The 13,068-nt window shown below is 37.3% G+C and overlaps 1 protein-coding gene across 2 annotated transcripts; it reads right to left on the bottom strand.

Annotated features, from left to right (window-relative positions):
* Window positions 1–6,278: 6,278 nt before the first annotated feature.
* On the bottom strand, window positions 6,279–9,328 carry LOC134213171 (glutamine synthetase 1, mitochondrial). 2 transcript variants are annotated; one of them, XM_062691852.1, is made up of 2 exons: window positions 8,978–9,328; window positions 6,279–8,558 (listed from the first exon to the last, which is right to left on the bottom strand). In XM_062691852.1, exon 2 carries the CDS (start codon window positions 8,397–8,399, stop codon window positions 7,197–7,199), a length of 1,203 nt encoding a protein of 400 aa, XP_062547836.1. In that variant the 5' UTR covers window positions 8,400–8,558; window positions 8,978–9,328; the 3' UTR covers window positions 6,279–7,196. The 2 variants fall into 2 exon arrangements, with proteins under 2 accessions (XP_062547836.1, XP_062547838.1); XM_062691854.1 differs by lacking the exon at window positions 8,978–9,328 and adding an exon at window positions 8,656–8,882.
* Window positions 9,329–13,068: the final 3,740 nt, after the last annotated feature.

The following is a 13,068-nucleotide window of genomic DNA, read 5'->3' as shown; positions in this document are numbered from 1 at the left end:
GTTTATGTAGTGCACTTGTAGCAGAATCTCTAAATAGAATTGTTGGTGTGATGGTTATAGTAGAAGGTTGCAAGTCTCAAGGTCCATGGTTCGATTCCCGGTTGGTTTTTGTGTTTTTATTTTCATTGTAGCAGCAAGATGTTGCAAATAGGCTCCACCTCTCGCGCTTTTCGTGTCCCAAAGGAGTTCCAAATACGACGCGTTGTGCATAAGTCAGACCTTTAGTAAGTCACACCACAATTGTTGTTACTCACTGAGAAACACTGAGAAACACTGAGGTGTTGCTTGGGGAGAGTAGGAGGTTGAGGGTTCGAGTCCCTCCAAGACACGTGGATTCTTTTTCGCAAATTTCATATCAATTTGTCCATTTCGAAACATGTGCTGTGCATATACATATTATGCACAGCCATGACATTTAACAAAAAAAATAGAAATGTTTGATATTCCTCTTGGCTTGAACATCCCTAATTTTCCATACAAACTTGCAGCTTGGATTTTAAAGCTGCGTTCCCATTTTTTTCAAAAATATTTTCACCAGGGGTCACTAGAGACTTCAAGCCTCAGTTAATATTTGGTTTCATATTGAAGCGAGAATTTTTTTCATAATTTGTTGCGCAGTGATTAGAGTATCGCGCTCAAAAACAATAACTAATCGATAAATTGGTTTAGGGTCATTTGGCCGAATGCCGTTTGGCCGAATGCCATTTGGCCGAAAGGGTCATTTGGCCGAACGCCATTTGGCCGAACGCCATTTGGCCGAATGCCGTTTGGCCGAATAGTTGAAATACGTTTCATTATAAAGTGATACGTGAGTAGTGAGAGGCAAGAAGGAAGAAGGAAAAAGGAAGAAGGAAGAAAGAAGAAGGAAGAAGGAAGAAGGAAGAAGGAAGAAGGATGAAGAAAGAAGGATGAAGAAAGAAGGAAGAAGAAAGAAGGAAGAAGGAAGAAGGAAGAAGGAAGAAGGAAGAAGGAAGAAGGAAGAAGGAAGAAGGAAGAAGGAAGAAGGAAGAAGGAAGAAGGAAGAAGGAAGAAGGAAGAAGGAAGAAGCAAGAAGGAAGAAGGAAGAAGGAAGAAGGAAGAAGGAAGAAAGAAGAAGGAAGAAGGAAGAAAGAAGAAGGAAGAAGGAAAAAGGAAGAAGGAAAAAGGAAGAAAGAAGAAGGAAGAAGGTAGAAAGAAGAAGGAAGAATGAATCAGGAAGGAAGGAAGAAGGAAGAAAGAAGAAGATAGAAGAAGGAAGAAGGAAGAAGGAAAAATGAAGAATGAAGAAGGAAGAAGGAAGAAGAAAGAAGGAAGAAGGAAGAAGGAAGAAGAAAGAAGGAAGAAGGAAGAAGGAAGAAGGAAAAAGGAAGAAGAAAGAAGGAAGAAGGAAGAAGGAAGAAGGAAGAAGGAAGAAGGAAGAAGGAGGAAAGATAAAGGAAGAAGGAAGGGAAGAAGGAAGAAGGAAGAAAGAAGAAGGAGGAAAGAAAAAGGAAGAAGGAAGGGAAGAAGGAAGAAGAAAGAAGAAAGAGAAGGAAGAAGGAAGAAGGAAGAAGGAAAAAGGAAGAAGGAAGAAGGTAGAAAGAAGAAGGAAGAAGGAACAAGGAAGAGTGAAGAAAGAAGAAGGAAGAAGGAAGAAGAAAGAAGGAAGAAGGAACAAGGAAGAGTGAAGAAAGAAGAAGGAAGAAGGAAGAAGAAAGAAGGAAGAAGGAAGAATGAAGAAGGAAGAAGGAAGAAGGAAGAAGGAAGAAAGAAGAAGGAAGAAGGAAGAAGGAAGAAGGAAGAAGGAAGAAGGAAGAAGGAAGAAGGAAGAAGGAAGAAGGAAGATGGAAGAAGGAAGAAGAAAGAAGGAAGAAGGAAGAATGAATCAGGAAGAAGGAAGAAGGAAGAAGGAAGAAAGCAGAAGGAAGAAGGAAGAAGGAAGAAGGAAGAAGGAAGAAGGAAGAAGGAAGAAGGAAGAAGGAAGAAGGAAGAAGGAAGAAGGAAGAAGGAAGAAGGAAGAAGGAAGAAGGAAGAAGGAAGAAGGAAGAAGGAAGATGGAAGAAGGAAGAAGGAAGAAGGAAGAAGGAAGAAGGAAGATGGAAGAATGAATTAGGAAGAAGGAAGAATGAATCAGAAGGAAGGAAGAAGGAAGAAGGAAGAAGGATGAAGGAAAAAGGAAGAAAGAAGAAGGAAGAAGGAAGAAGGAAGAAAGAAGAAGGAAGAAGGAAGAAGGAAGAAAGAAGAAGGAAGAAGGAAGAAGGAAGAAGGAAGAATGAAGGAAAAAGGAAGAAGGAAAAAGGAAAAAGGAAATAGGAAGAATGAAGAAGGAAGAAGGAAGAAGAAGGAGGAAGAAGGAAGAAGGAAGAAGCAAGAAGGAAGAAGGAAGAAGGAAGAAGGAAGAAAGTAGAAAGAAGAAGAAAGAAGGAAGAAGGAAGAAGGAAGAAGGATGAAGGAAGAAGGAAGAGAAAGAAGGGCCACTCCTAAACTGAGCTCATTATTTTTTACTATTCCGCCAAACGGCATTCGGCCAAACGGCATTCGGCCAGAAATCCCAGCACTGATCATAATCATTTGAAGCAATATACATACCTTAATTATTTCGCCAACCTCAGCAAAAATTTGATAAAAATACAATAGCTGAGACTTCGCTGAAAAAAGATACAGAAATTCGCTAATTCTTTGCCGAAGCTCCGTCAATATTTTACAGAAAGCACTATTCAACAAAATTGAACTTTTTTTTCGCTACCTTTAACCATTTTCAGGCTACTCAACAGATCTTTTTACGCTGAATTCAGATATGTACATATTCAGTTTTTCTGTAACACGTCCAGTGTTTTAGATAAACGGATTTTTATTCACTAAAGTACGTATTTTCATAGAAATTAGATTTCTCTCCTCTGAAAAGCCGAATTTCGGCTCCTCACTTTGAGAATAAAGTTTGCATTTCATAGAATGAGCCTTGCAGAATGCATATTGGTTGTTTTTTTTTCGAATGTACATCATGTACGGTCCATGTGTTGTGAAAAACGGAATTAAATTCACAAAAGTACATATTTTCATAGAAATTGGGTTTTTCTCCTCTGAAAAGCTGAATTTCGGCTCCTCACTTTGAGAATAAAGTTTTAGTTTTGTAGAATGGGCCTTGTAAAATGCCTGTGAATTGTTGGATTTTTTTTGGCACATTCATTTGTTGTGAAAAACGAAACCTAATTAACAAAATAACGAATTTTCATAGACATTTGTTTTCTCTACTCTGCAAAACTGAATTTCTGCTCCTCACTTTGTGAATAAAGTTTGCATTTCATATAAAAGGCCTTGCAGAATGCATATGGTTTGTTGAATTTTATTTGGTGTACGTACGTGTGAACGTTGTTGTGAAAGTCGGAATTTAATTCACAAAAGTTCGTATTTTCATAGAAATTTGGTTTCTTTGCTCTGTAAAGCTGAATTTCGACTCCTCATTTTTGAAATAAAGTTTGAATTTTGTAGAATAGGCCTTGTAGGATGCATGTGGGTTGTTGGATTTTATTTGACACGTTCATTGTAGAAGGCATATGGGTGTTTGAATTTCATTTAGTACGTACGTTTATTGTGAAAAACGGAATGTAATTCACAAAAAATACGTATTTTCATGGAAATTTGGTTTCTCTGCCCAGTTGTATTTTGGCTTCTCACTTTGAGAATAAAGTTTGAATATGGTTTGTTCGATTTTATTTTGGCACGTACATTCGTTGTAAAAAAAAACAAATTTTGGTTTCACTTTGGAATCTCACTTTGAGAACCAACAGAAATCCACAAAGAAAAATCTCCCAAGTACAGAAAAATGGTTGAAGAGAGTGAAACACTGTTGACTAGGGAAGTCGGCAAAAGTATGAACTCGGCATCAAGTATCTAATTCAAATTTTGTTGCCATTTCATAATTTGCTTCTTAGGTTTACATGCTGGTTTTGGGGAGCCGAAAAACGTGTGACGTGGTTGAGGTTAAGGCGTTCAACAAATAAATAATTGGATGGGATAGAGCCTTGGGGTTGTAACTTGTCCTTAGGTAGCGTTGATGCAGTCTTCTCATGATTGACGAGGCTCAGACAAAGGCAAACTGCCCTAGCTAAGCAAAGACTGCATTATTGGCTCAGACGTATAGATTCGCATGGGTACCGCATGGCCACGAAGCTTACAACTTGCCTTTAAAACAGCATTCTGGTATGGACAGTGCGTGGAGGCGCGAAGTACATTGTAGGCTAGTCCCACTAAAGCGTTTTGCCTGGCAGCAAAATAAAATTTTCATAAAGAATTAGAAATTTAAAAAAAAAATGGAAGTTTCCAATAAAGAAATCAGAGTGTTAGCAATAAATAAGTACGTATAAATTTCAAAAAGTAGCGTAAAATTTCCATAAACAATTGAGATGTTTTTACAAAACAAAAGAAAATAGCACTTTTAAAAGCGAAAATTGCAATTATAAAAAATAGAGTTTTCCATAAAGAAATCAAAACGTTCCATTGAAAAAACACAAAATTTCCATAAATTAATCAAGATTAACAATGAACAATTTCAAAATTTTCGAATAAATATTTTTTTCGATAAAAACATTAAAAAAATTTTCACAAAATAATCAATAAAGTGCATTTAAAATATAAGAAAATTTCCATTCCATTTAGAAAAAAAAAATAAAACTGATGAAATCTTTTATAAACAATAAACGCTTTCAAAGAAGGGGTCATCTGTGGAAAAAATTATCATTTTTATTTCTTTTTATATTTCTTTATAGAAATTTTCATATTTTTTATTGCTTGATTTTTAATGGAAAGTTTTTAATTTTTATGGAAAAAAATCTCTATTTGGTGGAAAATTTTGTAATTGTTCATTGTTAATAATTGTTTCTTTATGGAAATTTTGTATTTTTTTTTCAATGGAAAATTTTGGTTTCTTTATGGAAAATTCTTCTTTTATAATTGCAATTTTTGCTTTAAAACGTGCTAATTTATTTTTGTTCTGTAGCAAATTCTTAATTGTTTATGGCAATTTTTGGAAATTTTATGTTTATTTATTGCTTACACCCTGATTTCTTTATTGGCAAATTCCTAATTTTTATGGAAAATTTCAAATTATTTATAGAAATTTTATTTTGCTGCCGTGGGTGAGAACAAGGTGGACATATGCCTGCGAAAGGAAGGAGAGAGGAGTTAACGATGACATTGCTGCGCTTCAGAACATGTTTTCATTATTTTCATTAACGCATACTTCTATATATTCATATATACAATGACCGTACACTAATTACGTCAGCAATTTTTCTGGGTTTTTCAACCCCCCTTTCCCCCATGTAAGATTTTTCCCATACAAATCATTTTTTATTTATATGGAACGTAAGAAAATGTCAAACCCCTCCTTCCCCCATAAGTGCTTACGTAATTAGTGTACGACCCCATACCACACTTTCCTAATAAAACAAAAAAAAATAAATAAATTGGGCATGATTTATTTGGCAATAACTCCGGAACAAAATATCCAAGTTGGATAATTTTCAATAAGAAACAATGGAATCCGTATCAAGCATTACTTGTTGCCATGCAACTAAATGAACCGGTTTAGGCTGTCCGAAACTACTATGAGTTAAATAGTAGGTTTTATTGTTCGTATTAAATATTAGACCTCAGAAACAATTCTGAATTCCTAAGGAGCAAATGAACTAGGCATAAAAATCAAGAGAGCCCAATAGTATATCATAATCCGGTAGTCTAAACAAAGTTTGGTTCATTCTGCGAGTAAAGTGGCGAAAGATTAGCCAATTTAACTTTTCTCACTCGAATCGATAGTGCCATTCATACACATAAATAGAGATTAAAAAAAAGTGCCATTCATATGGAAGCATTTGATAACAAATATTAGTCTAGAATTCTACCCTCATTCCAATAGCGTCACATCTCTTATTCCCTCTACTCGAAGAGTAAGCCAGTTTGCAACTGCTTCTAACGTCTCTAATATAACCACACGAACGAAATGCAGCAAGATTAATAACCTATTCGAATCAGCTGTGCCATGAAGAGCTTCAATATATTCTAACGGCTGATATTATGTTAGTATGTACCTATACATATATGTACAACTAGTTAGTAAGCGGAGGACGCAGAAACAGCAGAAAATAGCATGCTCCAAATATACGATCAAAACAAACACCGAAAGATAAAGCATTCGCGCTGTTCACCATCAAGCAGCACGAACTGATGGTCATCCGCAACGAATCGCTTGTTGTGCTTTCCTGTTACCATGCACAGTACAAGGAGAGGTGATTTAAAAATAAATGCAAAATCCGAACACCCACTTGTTAAGTTGAATATCAGTTTTGTGTATTTTTGCTTACTATCTTCTACTTAAAAGCTATAACATAGTTAAATTTCTTTCAATATTTTGCGCTGTCTAAAAGATTGATATTATTCATTTATATGTATCGTTTATAATTTTGATCTAATTTGTCCAATTTTACCATCTATCGTTGAGAACAGCGGCTAATAACTTTAAATTTGCATTGTGAATCCTTTTTCTTATTCAAATGAGCTCGGCAATTGCCAATTGGTTTCCACTTATTGTTTCGTTTTTAATTATGCTTTAAAACAATCTAAAACACAAAAATAATAACATTCAGTAACTAATACACGACGAATAACAAACACTTGTGCCTTTATCATCTGAAATAATAAAAACAAAGCTCTCTTAAACGTAAACTATTCGTAAGGATTGAAACATTAGGCGAATCAGTATACAATGTATCTTATAAGCATCACACTGGTGAATTCCCATTTCATAACTTCACATTCCCGCCCAACAAAAATGTCGAGCACTTGCGACCTACACGAAACAACAAGCTAAGAAAACATTAATAACCAAGCCAATGCGTTCATATAATATGATCAGTCTGTGTAAAAGCAGTTTTTCTGCTCATCGGTTTCTGTTCATTTTTGTCATTTTGTTTGTTTTGTTTTTTTTTCTGTGTATGTTGATATAAATTTAGTTTAATCATCTCAAATAAATTTCTCTTCAATACGTATATATAAAAATGCCATCTGTTTTATTGTTGTTTGTAGTTTCATTTCGATAGAATTTGGACATGTATTGATAACAAATGCAAGTAGGATATGAAGTATTACATCAAATATACAACAATTCTATTTATTCCGTAATACACGTTTGCGAATAGTGGATATTCCGTTTGAGTGGGTATGTTTTACGACTGATTGGCAGCTTACTCGACGAGACATGTCTGGAGGATGGCATGGCAAACGCTGTACGGATCACAGTTTGAGCTTGGACGTCTGTCCTCGAGGTAGCCCTTGTTGGCGTCGGCAACGCCTCGTGGAATGCGAACACTGGAACTACGGTCGGCAACACCCCAGCTGAACTTGTCGATGGATGATGTTTCGAGTCGACCAACTAAACGACGTTCGTTGTCCTTTCCTCCTCGCGGATCGTATGCCTTGATATGCTTGGCATGCTGCTTCGACAGTTTTTCGATGGCAGCCTTGATGGCTTCGATGCCGTTTTCCGCTCGCATCTGTTTAGTGGAGAAGTTGCAGTGGCCTCCAGCTCCGTTCCAGTTGCCTTCCACCGGCTTGGGGTCAAAGGTGACGACGACTCCATAATCTTCAGCGATACGCCACAGGAGGTAGCGTGCTATCCAGATATCATCAGCACACTTCATTCCTACATTCGGACCAACCTGGAATTCCCACTGAGCAGGCATAACTTCGGCATTGGTTCCAGCAAAGTCAACTCCTGCGTAGAGGCAGGCGAGTGCGTGTGCCTCGGCGATGTCGCGCCCAACAACGTTCTGCGCACCAGTTGCACAATAATAAGGCCCCTGTGGTCCAGGGAATCCGGCCGTTGGCCATCCTAGAGGCCTTCCATCGATATCCAAAAATGTGTACTCCTGCTCGATTCCAAACCACGGTTCACAATCTACCGTCTTGTTATAAGCTTCCTGCATCAAAGCACGCTTGTTAGACTCTGTTGGTTTTCCATCAGGTTGATAAGTGTCACACAAAACGATCAAATCATTTGGTCCTGGCTTGAACGGATCCTTGTATAAAGCGCGTGGTACCAGCTTGATATCAGAGTTGCCTCCTAGAGCCTGATACGTTGAACTGCCATCGTACTGCCAGTTTGGCACGTCTTCCGGCTTTTTTGGAACGTAGTCTAGCACACGATCCTTCAGACGGACGTTCTCACCAGTACCGTCGATCCACACGTAAGTAGCCTGAACATATTTTGGATCGTACTTGAGCTTGTGATACCGATCCAACAGGGTTTTGTTCATATAAGCATTGGGTGAGTCCTGCAAAATACGTGCAGATCGGTTCGAACTGGTACTGATCATGCGCGTTGCGGATTTACCTCCAAGGGAGGACAATTCCTGACGAATCAATAAACCAATCACTCTGAATGCCATCTTCCTCCTTTGTCTTGATACACTTGAACAATTTACAATTCACACACAATTTGTAGATGGACACACTCACAATTTTATGCTTTTTTTTAAGTAAACCTAGATTTTTTCCTCAGATCATATCACAGAGTATATTGGCAATACTAGAAATTTGGCATCCACCTGGAAATTGGAGGGAAAGAAAATATAGCTTCAATGTCACTGAAGAGTCGAAAACAAACTGGTCAATCACATAATTCCTCACTCACACCAAACGTACCGATGGGAAAGTTTTATACAGAAAATAGCTCTATGTCTTCTGCATCAAATTGAATTTTCTTTGCCTGGGAGATATAACACCCTCAGTTTTATGGCTTCCAATCACGGTGAGATTTCGAATCCAACTGAGATAAAATTTTCCTTCCAAACATCCATTCAGCATCATAGCCTACTCAAACTCCTCAGAAGACACACTCTCTTTTGCTTTTCCACACTTGCTGCCACGATAATTTCCCTCTCTTCTTACCAAATTAAGAACACTCGCTTTGCAAATCACACATCAAAGATACTTTTCTATGTGCTTCTAAAACACTACCGCTTACCTCCAGAATAGAAGGATGAGGCTTTACGATGCACAGTCCAACCAGCTATACTCCAGAAGGGGGTGAATCAGAAGACTGCCTTTTAGGCCGTAGAGAGCCTCACGGATAGCTGCACAATGCGATACTGAACCGAATCGTTCAAGCGGGTTTCACGAAATGCTGGACCTCGGCCGACTGATCAACTACTTAAGCGCGGGCATACAAGTGCACAGAAATGCCCGACGACGCCCCACACATTCGCGTGCAGCGTGCCTTTTCAGCGGAGAAGTTTTCCTCACTAGCAGGAATAGGATTCAATATAGCGACACATAGTCACACGAAGGGTATGTACCCACTGCTATAGCTTCTAGTAAAGAGTAAGTGTATTACAAGTAACCGCGGAGAAGATAGAAACAAAATAAACCATCGAACAATGAACTGTCGATAGCTGAAGGATGGGTGAGTGGTTTACGGACCATGGCGAGTGCACCTCAACATATTGACCACTCACACTGTCGGGGCGTGCGGCCGGCAGCTCGTTAACTCTCTTCTCGTGTGGCAAAAATAGGGAAGAACGGTACAAAACCAACCCGTCGGGCAGTGCACTATGGCGCATCTCCAACAAACATATAAAATATATAAAAATATAAAATCTATTAAATATTTTTGATGTTGTTACACGAGAAAATGTTTTCCAGTTTTCAGTCATTCGGCGACTTACTTCTGAAAAGAGCCTAATATATTGACTTTTTGGAAAAAAAAAATGTATATATTAATTTCCGATCGTCACTGAATCCTTGAACAAAAAAAAAACAAATCTCGGGTACTTATTCAAAAGGACGTATGTGATTTTGTAAACAAAGATTCAAACGTCGATTTGTTCGATCTGATAGCCCTCCCACGCAAACCATCACCACAGACAGGTAGAAGAAGCCTTCGGTTACCCGTTGGTGGTGTTGGTTTGCGTGGGAGTGCCATCAGATCGGATAAATCGGCGTTTCAATCTTTGTTTACAAAATCACATACGTCCTTTTGAATAAGTACCCGAGAAATATAGAAGAGCATATTATTAAAGCCAAAATGATCCATCTAACGATGATAATGCCTTTTTCGTGTAATATAAAAAGTATGAGAAAGGATTACACCATGTCCAATACATTCTTATACACTTTTTTTATCTCGCCGTAGTGGTAAAGTTATTTGCAAGCGCGACAACCCACCGTTTGTTTTTATCGAGAAAGGCGTTAATGTTAATGCTAATGCTGTTGTAAAATGGAAGTATTACAGAATGTCATAAGGCCAAGATTAGACAAAATGTACGGAAAGGATGATTTCGTAACGACCGAAGCGGATTCTCATTCACTGAATTCGGTCCAAAACTGCCTAACGGCCTCCCATTTCACCAGATGTAAACTTCTTGTTAAGGGTATGCGATAAGACACTTTTTCCTAACGAAACGAAACGAAACGAAATTTAAAATGTATGTGTTGATTCGAAATGAAACGAAACGAAATATATATTTACTTTCGAAACTTCGAAACGATACGAAATCAACGTCCATTTAACTCGAAATTTTTCGAAACAAAACGAAATTTTATTTTTTTTTCGCGGAATTTTTATTGAATTGATTTTACTTTATGTACGCAATTTTAATTTCATTTTCTCAAAGTCAAATAACTGCCTTGCGACCAATAGAATTATAGTAACAGAAGAAGCAGTCTGTGATAAATCGCCGTGTTCTCGTTTACCTTTGGCGATAAGGCAATACCCCATAGCATTTGTGCCGCTTTCAAAGGAATTCATCCTGGAGTGGGTGCTCCCGAATCTGATCAGTTTTATATCAGTTCAGCTTTATATCAATAAGTACGTATATAATAATATAGGAAATGTGATTTTTTATATTTTGATTAGAATTCTATTTAGAACCTAATTTCATTTAAGACTAATGTGTAATGTTGAAGCATACGTTATATTCATCAATCAGCGTGGTTTTATGGTATTGAGCAAAATCAAAACCAGAATATACGAATATAGTATACGCAGATAGAGAATTATTAATAGCATACATTTGCTCTGCACCTTTCTAAAATGCACAGACATGTCTTTCAGATTGTGTTTCAGAAACGTGATCGCAAAGCTTTTACGACTGCAGTTTGCCAGGTAAGAAGAAATAATTTTTACTGCCTCCTACAAAAACTTGTAACAGAAGGATATCATTTCCCTTCAAATTCAACCCTTTTATAGGAGACCCATACTGCCGCTAACCGCAAGTCGAGCACATCTGTATATGGAGGCCCTTATACAGATGTGCTCGACTTGCGGTTAGCGGCAGCATAGTCTTATATTTTTTTTTGGAAAAGATGTTCAATTTTGATACACATAGTTAAGTTTGCCATTTGAGGTGTTTTTCACGAGATATTGCGAAAAAAGATTCGGCTGCCGGTGGGACTTGAACCCACCCTATTTCATTAAGTACACGGAGGTATTACCAATTATACAACAGCTGCCCTTGCGAGAAGTTGTTTCATAACAATGGGATATCATGGCTGTGCATATGCACAGCCTAGATATTTTACAAAAAAATGATTTTCGTACGGCCGAGTTGCCGAATAATATGCAATTAATTGTTAATGGGATATAAGTCAATTCCCCGTATCCATCGAATCTAACTTCCCTCACAAGTCTTTAATCAAGAAAAGTATAGTCTTATATACAATCAACTCAGCGAACCAAGCTATTGTCTGTTTGTCCTTGTATATGTGTTTGTTCATATGAGGCATGCAAAATATGTTGTCAAATTTTCATCCTCAACTGACTTCAATTGAGTGTAAGAAACAGCTGCTATGGACAGTATGAGCCGGCCACGCCCTTAAAGTCAATTTAAGATAAGGAGAGGAAAATTAGTTTGATACTCATTATTATAAGATTATAAAAGGAAATCTCTGCATCTCCGTGAGCGCCATGTGAAAGGAATCTTTGATTTGTTGAAAAGGTAATTGAACGTGAAGCCACCTTGGTTAGCGACTAAATATTTATTGTAAACGAAGTTATTTTGAAAACTCGAAGACAAAAACCGTCTTTCAAATCAATCCAACACAAAATCATGTACTTCGTTTAAGGCTTAGGGCCTTCTTAACTTTTAAGCGATGCTTAGTTATGCGCTTAAACCTGGTTTGAGGCATAAGCGGTGAAGAAGTTGGGGTTTAATAAAAAATAGGCGCTCTAAAAATACTTCACAAGGGCATTGGGAATTCAAGCCACGACTTTGACTCTTTGACAAAGTTGTACTGATCTCTAAGCCTGACGTCCTAAATATGGAGTCAGATCACTTTTGAAAAAAAAATGGGATAGAATAGTTAAAGTTATTTTTTGTTTTCTGTTGAACATTTCTAGCAAAACACCGAAGATGTTTTATAGAAGAAAACTAAATACGTTTTTGTCGACTCAGAATGGGATCATGTAGTAGGTGTTAATACAAAAAATTGTAAAACATTAAGTTTTGAAAATAGTTTTATGATTTTGTCCGGCGGCGCAACCAAAATTTTCGATAATACACGACCGTACGAGACAGTATGGCTTAAGTCTAAATTTGTTTCGAAATTCCGCGGAATTCCGTTAAATTTCGTTATAAGCTAGTTTTTTCTAGCGAAATTTTTGTTATTTTACGAAACGAAACGAAATCAAGAAATCTGACTTCGCCATGCTCAAATTCCGCGAAATTCCGCGGAATTTCGTTTCAACCCACCTGAAACGAAATTTTTCGAAATACCGCATATGCTTACTTCTTGTATTATTTTATGAGTTCGTTCACGTTGTCGAGAAAAAAACAAGCATAAAGTGTCTACTTGAGCTAAATTCATAGCCGTAGTCGTACGTGCGTCCCGCTTGCAATGGATTTTGAAAATGTCTAAAACTGCTCAAAAAGGCTGTATAATATGGATTAATTAATATTAACTTTCAATATAAACAATAACCATAACAATCCGAATAGGGTGGGTTATGAAATAATCGAAGTTCGAATTTGTATGAGAATATATTGAACACAGTGTAAAGTAAATAGCACTTTAGGGATGATTTCCATCAGTTCAATGTTATGTGCATTCATTTTAATG

The sequence above is a fragment of the Armigeres subalbatus genome, chromosome 2 (genome assembly GCF_024139115.2).
Source record: "Armigeres subalbatus isolate Guangzhou_Male chromosome 2, GZ_Asu_2, whole genome shotgun sequence".
Taxonomy (NCBI): Eukaryota; Metazoa; Arthropoda; class Insecta; order Diptera; family Culicidae; genus Armigeres; species Armigeres subalbatus.
This window is presented reverse-complemented; position numbering and strand designations above follow the sequence as displayed.

What these genes read in the sequence shown, in the direction of transcription:
- LOC134213171 (XM_062691852.1), bottom strand. Translation starts at nt 8,399, where the DNA reads ATGGCATTCAGAGTGATTGGTTTATTGATTCGTCAGGAATTGTCCTCC.